The 8,302-nt window shown below is 41.8% G+C and overlaps 1 protein-coding gene across 7 annotated transcripts; it reads left to right on the top strand.

Moving 5' to 3' along the window:
* The first annotated feature begins 630 nt into the window (after nt 1-630).
* Nucleotides 631-3,899, top strand: LOC125520188 (E3 ubiquitin-protein ligase SINAT3-like). Of its 7 annotated transcripts, XM_087535380.1 has the most exons (5): nt 631-1,361; nt 1,901-2,276; nt 2,396-2,503; nt 2,945-3,018; nt 3,705-3,899. In XM_087535380.1, the coding sequence occupies exons 1-2, from the start codon at nt 1,059-1,061 to the stop codon at nt 1,916-1,918; spliced, it is 321 nt and encodes a 106-aa protein (XP_087391506.1). In that variant the 5' UTR covers nt 631-1,058; the 3' UTR covers nt 1,919-2,276; nt 2,396-2,503; nt 2,945-3,018; nt 3,705-3,899. The 7 variants fall into 7 exon arrangements, with proteins under 7 accessions (XP_087391506.1, XP_087391508.1, XP_087391505.1 ...); XM_087535382.1 differs by lacking the exon at nt 2,396-2,503; XM_087535379.1 differs by having other exon boundaries at nt 2,396-3,018.
* The last annotated feature ends 4,403 nt before the right edge of the window (nt 3,900-8,302 follow it).

Raw genomic sequence — 8,302 nt, 5'->3', positions numbered from 1 at the left:
AGTGCTTGAATCTTGGAATTTTTTTGGTGTTTCTATGATTTAATAGATACTTATGTATCTAGAAATAATTTTTGGAAAAAATATAGAGCAAACTATGAGGCAGCTGCAGTTCAAATTTTATCCGCTTCCTACTGAATTAGCGGAAATTTGTCTTTTCACCAGAGGTGGATCGAATCTTTTGGCACCCAACCATTTGGTCAACTGTGCATTAAATATGTCCTAATATTGTAGAAAATTAATTTGGTCCAAATTTGTATCAAATATATGCTAGGTCCTTCACAAAGGAACTCATTTTGGACACTCGAAAAATGGAAAAATAATTTAAAAGAACTCATCTCTCATAACTCTTTAATTTTTTTTGTCTTATTTCAATTTGTGATTATTCCTGAAAACTATAGTCAAATTTGCTGACACAATGAGAAGTTTTTTTTTTCAAATTTTCAGGTCATAATAAAATAGCTAGCATGATTTCGCACCTTACTTTTAGTCAATTACGACCAATTTAAATGGTCAAAATATCATACCTGTATACTGTGTTCTGATTGGTCCAGGGCCTCTCACGCGGATCATGGATAAATCACCGTCGAATCCTCGTGGATCCAACGACCCTCACCTCACCCTCTCACGGTCTCACCCACCCACCTCGAGCTACCCCTAAAAAAACCCCCACCACACACCACTCCTCTCTCTCCCCACACCCCCTCGTCCAAACTCCAAATCCTAGCCTCCTTGCCTCCGCACGCCACCACCCACCCACCGCCTCGTCCTTCCCACAGCTCGCCGCGACGACCTCTCCTCTCCCATCTGCTTCCCTCCCATAGCACGCGGAACGCGCCGCCGTCTCCTCCCTGATCCAACGCGCCGCCGTCTCCTCCCCGATCAAGATCGAACACATCGCCGTCTCCTCCCCGATCCAACGCGTCGCCGTCTCATCCCTGATCTAGATCCAACACGCCGCCGCCTCCTCCCCAATCCCCTGATCGACACGCCGACTCTCTCACCTTGCCGGCAGGTCCCTCCGCCACCCCTCCTCCCCCTGCCCCGACCCCCTGCGCCACATGTCGGAGCTCGGATCGCGCGCTGCTGTTCGCTGGCGGGCTGAGGCGGGTGTCCGGGCGTGCGCCATGGACGTGGACAGCATTGAGTGCCTCTCGCTGCCCGACGCCGACATGGATGCGGACGATGTCGACCTCGCCCTCCACCCGTACGGCGGGCTCCTCGCCGCCGCCGCCGCCTCCCACCCGGCCGCCTACCCCAAGGCCGCCATCGGCGCGGTTGGCATCGTCGCGCCGCGGAGTAGCGTGCACGAGCTGCTCGAGTGCCCCGTCTGCACCAACTCCATGTACCCGCTGATCCACCAGGTTTATTGATTTTGCCCGCCCCTTCTTGATTCTGGCGCAACGTGCTGTGTGTCGGGTGTGCTTGGAGCCTTGGACTTGGTCTGCTTCAGGACCGGGGCCGATTCTTGGGTTCAAATGGGGATCTGGGTTTGGGAAATCGATAGTTTCCAATTGCGTAGCTAGTGTCAAATTTTTGGGGGATATTGGTGTAGTGAATTGTCTGTCATTTCACATATGCTGGGATTTTGGTCACGTGCTCTGCCGTAATCAAACAAAAATAGCATATGTATTCCTTGTATCATTGTTCTTGTTCATTGGGATTTTGGGTGATCCTTTCCTGCCATGTAGAGGATTATGAAAAGGTTATAATTTAGGATCTTGCAAACAAGCATGCTATTAGACAGTTTCTACCTGGTAAAAATTGGGGTACAATCCTGAACAGAAATTGGTGTGATATGATTAATAAATTGAGGGATTTGGGCAATCTCAAACCTCATTATATTTGTTTTCTGCTCCCATCTTATTTTCTGTATTTGATTTGATTGTGGATATGTGATCAGCCCTTATGGAGGATATAAGGTGGAGTACAGGTCAAGTGATTAGCCCTTGTGGAGCTGGATGGACGAAGCAGCTGATTTGTTAGCGCATCATCAAATGCTGTCTTTGTATTTCTTCTTGCTCCATGAATTACCCATCAATATGGTGCATAGATAGAAATTTCTCATAGATCCTGGTTTCGTGCTTGCACCTTTGGTCCGCATGGTTTTTGTGGGGATATGGTACCGGACTAGAGCGTAGAGGCTGATGATTTCTTGATGCATACAGATTGTGGATGCCATGTCTGAAACTGTTCAATTTTGGATGACTCAAACCGGCTCTAGCTAGCAATCTCTCTCTCCTTCTCGGTGTATGTGCGCGCCTGTGCATCCATTGCATGTAAAATCACGTTTTCAAACTCTTCTACTGTCTGATAGACTGACCTTGAATGCACCAACACATTGTCTCAGTTTTCCATGCTCTATCTAGTACTACTTCCTAACTTCCTATACATATAGGAGTATTCTGCTTGCTTTGGTTGCTAAACCAAAATACCATGGCTGGGTGACGTTCGTCTGTCCTGGGTTACGTTAGCATACTAGTACAACACAGCTAGTCATAACAAGGTTAGTTCATCGTATACTGCGCTTGATATAAATGCTTAGCTTCTAACAACAAGTAATTTGGGAATAAATTCTTCCATCAGTTTAATATGATTTCTGTTGATAGATTTGTCTAGTACTGTTGAAATTGTGATCAACATAGTATACTGTTGGGTTCTTACCCATAACATGAGGATATCTGTTTTTCAAATGTGGAAGCCATCATAACATCATCTAGTCATAGTTACACGCATTGTTTAAATTTTTCTTCTTTGAATTTCACATTGCAGTTCTTTGTTGTAAGATAATGCACATGTATCAATACCAAATATGGAAAGCTTTAGTAAAAGATGTAAACATGCTCATCATATGCTATCTGATTCCGAGTCGATTTAGATTAATTATGATTTTGTTATTCTACTTTATGATTTACTCAATCACTATTGTTTCATGATGATCATGTAGTAATGCTCCTCTTCTTCCTCGACCACCTGAACCACCACGCCGACGGGGCTCCTGAAGCATCAACTTCAATAATGGTGACCATCCATTCCTCCATTCCTTGCTTGCAGCTAGCGTTTTAGTTTTCCTAGAGCTAGCTAGTTTAGTCTGCTATGGTTTGGGGGTGCTTTGGGTTTCAATTCACAGCAGCAGACGCACCATTCTTTTGCCTTTTTCAGTTAGATTCCTTTGGATTGTTTGGCATCAGAACCTGTTCAAGGAGATTTGCTTTTGGTAGATGCAGAGTATAGATTAAGTATTCCATAAAATTAACCACATGAGTATAATACTTAATAGCCAATTTTCGTGGTCAAATTCAGCCCTGGATGCAAATGGACGTCATGATTCTATTATGCGCCGAGGTCGGTGGTCGAATTGAGGTGCCTCTGGACTGCAGTGTATTAGGTTGCCAGGAGTAGTAAAACTTAGTGTTGTATTGAGGATTTAAGGTGGCTGGGCTTATAAGTTAATCATCAGCGTGAATGCTTTGTTTGTCTGATCCTCACAAGTTAATGCTTCGCTCGTCTGGGTGTGTGATAATGCCAGGTTTCTTGTGCAATCAGATTACATTTCTGTTTGTTATGGTAATATAAAAAATATTCGTGCTGTTAAAATTTTCACAGTGCGTGCCTTTCATTTCTTTAGTTTGATTGTTTCCCTTGTATTCAATATGCTTCTAGTGGCTGATCCTTCCATTTTTGTTGTGTCATCTTTATTTTCACAGGTGTTGTGTGTTCTGGAAGATGGAAGAGGAAGAAAACCTATTTTTGTTGAACTAAATTTTCTGTATTCTGTTTTGTTGTACGTATCATTTGATAGTTTTGTATAGGAACAAGTGATACTATTTTGTAGGGCTTTATGGCCTGTGATGTAAACATATTTAGTGCTGAAATATGAAATTTGCAAAATTTGTCGAAAAGGTGGATCATATGTATGAATATGTGAATGGGCTGAAATGTGTACTGGACCAACTCCAGGATTGAATTAATATTTGAATGTATAAAAAGGCCGAATGTAAACCAGAAATGGGCTGCACAAAATTTTACATATATTCCTGAAAGGCCAAACATGCATAAAAATTGATGGGTTGACTAGTTGGGCTTGGCCCATGTAGCTGACAAAAATTAACAAAAATAAATATACTAAATGGGCTGAATTAATGGGCTAGGCCCGTGTAGAAAACCGAATTGAATCGGGCTGAAACCATCAATTTTTGGGCTACACTAGACGTCTACGTGTCCTGGGGAGGTTGCTAGTGACCAAAAATTTGGTCGTGGAACCAACGACCTTTTACAGAAGGTCAATAATTTCAGTTTACGACCGCCAGCTTTTGACCTTCTGGTTTTGGTCACAAAAAGGTCGCAAATGAAAAACTATGACCTTTCAGAGACCAATACTGAGGGTCACAAGTTGACATATTTCTTGTAGTGAGCTATCCATGGACTCTCTTGAACGCCATCATTATTTATCTTTGCGCGTTTCAGCTGTGCATTTATCGATGGGCGTGGGAGTTGAGCTAGTATGGCAGTGGCCTGGGTCCAAAGTAATAGAAGTAGCACAAAAACATTTTTTTAGTGTAGGATTTTCCTTGCTCAAGCCTGCCTACTAGAATCGCCAGTGCTTGAAAGGAAAAGTGAATGAAAACATCGGAATTGGAAAGTTTCCTATGGTACTACTTTTCATGAATTTGGTGCAAAGGAATGGAGCAAAGGAAAACTGTAGGATTTGTTCCTTTAGTGTCTCCTTGAAAGAAAAACCGTAGGAATTCTAATTTCCACTTCTCCTCCTTTTCATATTCCTATTCATCAAGCACAAGACTAAGAGATGGTAGCATAATAGCATTATAACCGTACATTTTCTTGTGGTCTGACTTAATCTCACCATGCTTTTTTGCATCCTGTGATCTTCCAATTGTTGTGAATCAAACACCCAGATTGGCAGAAATCCTGTCTTTTTAAATTCTCCGTTTTGCACGTGCATTCCTATCCTATACATGTCTATTTCCTATCCCTGCATTGTTAGAATCCTCAAATTCAAACAAGCCCTTACTCAATTACTTCTATTACAGATATGTGTCAAAGAAAACCTTGTGTGGTTTGTCCTGCTCCTGCGGCGCTGTGTTCCACCCCAGCTCAGCTGCTCCAACGACGGAAGGGTTCACCACACCAGGGATCCGCTCTCCAGACTGTCTTTCACCGCCTCAGATCTTCTTCCCCACGACCGGCAGCCACGGCAACTGCATTACCATCATCAACTGAGCAAGATGACCTTGAGGACTACATGGGTCCACAAGAGAGGTTGCACTCTTCCGTGTCTGCTTATGTTATGCGTCGCTTAATATGATGACATGCTACATTATCGTCGTGTTCACCTATTAGACTCCGAGTCAGGTCCAAACTAATGCTGAAACTTGAGTTTTTAAATGGTTGTGGGGTACATATTGGGGCGGCAATCAGTACTATCTGTCTACTATCTGGTTAATCTCCGGTGTCTACTATGAGTTTCATGTTGGGTGCAAAGAAACATTAAAGGAGCCATTATCTGTATTTTTTAACTAAAGCTATTATCTGCCTGCTATCATTGGTTTTGGGTCTATCCACATTTGCTACCATCACTCTGGATTTGTGCATGCACTCCTTACATAATCTCACTATGTTTTATTCCTATGCATGCCAGTTATTGTACACAATGGAACTGATCATGTAGAGCAAAAGAGACGAGCCTTGCGTGGCAATAAAATTTCATGCAGACGTCGTTCCATGGTGGGCGCAAAGGCAGCCCCCTCCACCCATTTTGGATCGTAATCAAGAGGAAGATAACTGTTCTGAGGGGGATTCAGAAGGAGAAGACCACTCCTATTTACCCCTTGAGGTCTTCGCTCTAACTTGGCATGCTGATGTTGGTAATATCATGCATATGGTGCCTTGCATTGCTTACTGTATACATTAAAGATGTCATCTGCTTAGTTTAGACATGCTTTGTGTCAATGCCATCTGTTTAGTTTCTTTATCGTATATGTGAATCATGCAATGCCATCTTGTCTAGCCTGGCATCATATATGTGAATTTTGCAATGCCACCCTGGTTAGCTAGTCATCTTATGTGTGAATTATATCATGCCATCATTTTTTATTACATGTTAAATTTTTCAACAATTTTAGTACATTCAATTACTCTTCCTGTGCATCAGCCATTCGGCACGGTCATGTAAAAATCTGGAGTGGAAACAAGGTCTTCAGAGCAGACAATGCTATCTGATGAAGCGCATGTCTTGCTAGTTACCGATAGCTCACTAGTAGAAAACGGACCATTAGTACCGGTTTGTAAGGGCCTTTAGTGCCGGTTATGGAACCGGCACTAAAGTTTCGGCACTAAAGGCCCCCCCTTTAGTACCGGTTCGGCACGAACCGGCGCTAAAGTGCCACCACGTGGCGTGAGCTCGCGCCCTGGTACGGGGGACCTTTAGTACCGGTTGGTGTTACCAACCGGTACTAAAGGTTTTTTTTTGAATTTTTTTTTGAAAATTTTGGAATTTTTTTTTGATTTTTTTTGAATTATTTGATGATTTAGTCTCTAATCACCTCTCTTAACTGCTCAAGTGTGGATCACTCATTCCAAATCATCTAACTTCCCGACCGGTCACCCATCCCTCTCACTACTCCAGCCCGAGCACGCTTAACTTTCAGGTTCTATTCTCCTTCGTTTCCGAGTCTGCACTTGTTGTTTTCCTGACAATAGTAAGATGTCAATCCTATTAACCCTCAGGAGTTTAGCTTGAGCATGAAGTCACACATTTCACCGTTTGAGTTTGAAACTATTATTCTAAAAAAACAGTAATTATTTAGTAACGCTAATATATCTTGAATAAGTTTGACCATAGTTTGACCACAGTTTGACCATAGTTTGACCAGATTTGACCAAAATTCAAAAAATTGAAATAATTATTTAGTAACACTAATATTCTTGAATAATTATGTAGTAACACTAATATTTCTTGAATAAGTAGTTTGACCATAGTTTGACCACAGTTTGACCACAGTTTGACCAGATTTGAACAAAATTCAAAAAAACTGAGATACTTATTTAGTAACACTAATATTATTGCGTAATTATTTAGTAACACTCTATATTTCTTGAATCAGTTGTTTGACCGGTTTGACAAGATTTAACCAAAATTCAAAAAAACATAAATTAGAGCATATCTTTTTTTCCTTTTACAATTTGTCATTTCAAAAATTGTCCTAAACCCTAAACCCGGGACTTAAAACGTCGGAAACTCTATGCTAAACAGTAAAAACTAAGGGTTTAGACCATAAAACCTAACCCTAAACGTTGAAATCTAAACCCTAGCACTAAACGCTAAAAACGTCCCAAAAAACGTCTAAAACGCCCAAAAACTCTATTTTCTTTTTGTAATTTTTTGATTTTTAAAAAATTGTCGAAACGGAAAACTGGTTGTTTCAGCGGATGAACCTTTTTGTTCTGCAAATTTTGATATATTATATGTATTTTTCTGAATTAGGATGATTTAGTTATGATTTTTTCAAGTTTGAAAATTGCCCTATAGTGCCGGTTTGTGTCTCCAACCGGTACTATAGGTCAGACCCCTTTAGTACCGGTTCATGGCACGAACCGGTACTAAAGGTGATCGTGGGGCCCCGGCCTGACGCCAGCCTGCCACCACCCCTTTAGTACCGGTTCGTGCCACGAACCGGTACTAAAGGTTCAACACGAACCGGCATTAATGCAAATCCGTTCGAACCGGCACTAATGGTACCATTAGTACCGGCTCAAATACAAACCGGCACTAATGTGCTTCACGTTTGACCCTTTTTCTACTAGTGGCTCCTCAGAGGAGGATTTAGAGACAGATGACCAGTCATATTCCCCCCCCCCCCCCGAGGTGCATGCCCTAACTTGGCAGGGTTATGTTGCTCATATCGTGCATATGGTACCTTGCATTGCTATGTCATTTGCTTAGTTTAGACATGCTTTGTGTGAATGCCACCTGTTTAGTGTCTAATTACCATATATGTGAATTATGCAATTCCATCTTGTTACAAGACATTATATATGTGAATTATGCAATGTTATCTTGTTGGAAGGCATTATGTATGTGAATTATGCAATGCCATGTTGTTTAGGCAAGCGTCATATATGTGAATTATATCATGCCGTCCTTTTTTTGTATTTCTCATTGCTTTTGTCGACAATGTTAGTATATTCAACTGCTCTTCCTATGCATCAGCCATTTGAATTGGTGATGGAGAAATCTGGAGTGAAAACAAGGTCTTCAGAGTAGACAATGCTACCTGCTGAAGCA

Source organism: Triticum urartu, chromosome 7A, assembly GCF_056163025.1.
Source record: "Triticum urartu cultivar PI428250 chromosome 7A, HENAU_Tu73, whole genome shotgun sequence".
NCBI lineage: Eukaryota > Viridiplantae > Streptophyta > Magnoliopsida > Poales > Poaceae > Triticum > Triticum urartu.
This window is presented reverse-complemented; position numbering and strand designations above follow the sequence as displayed.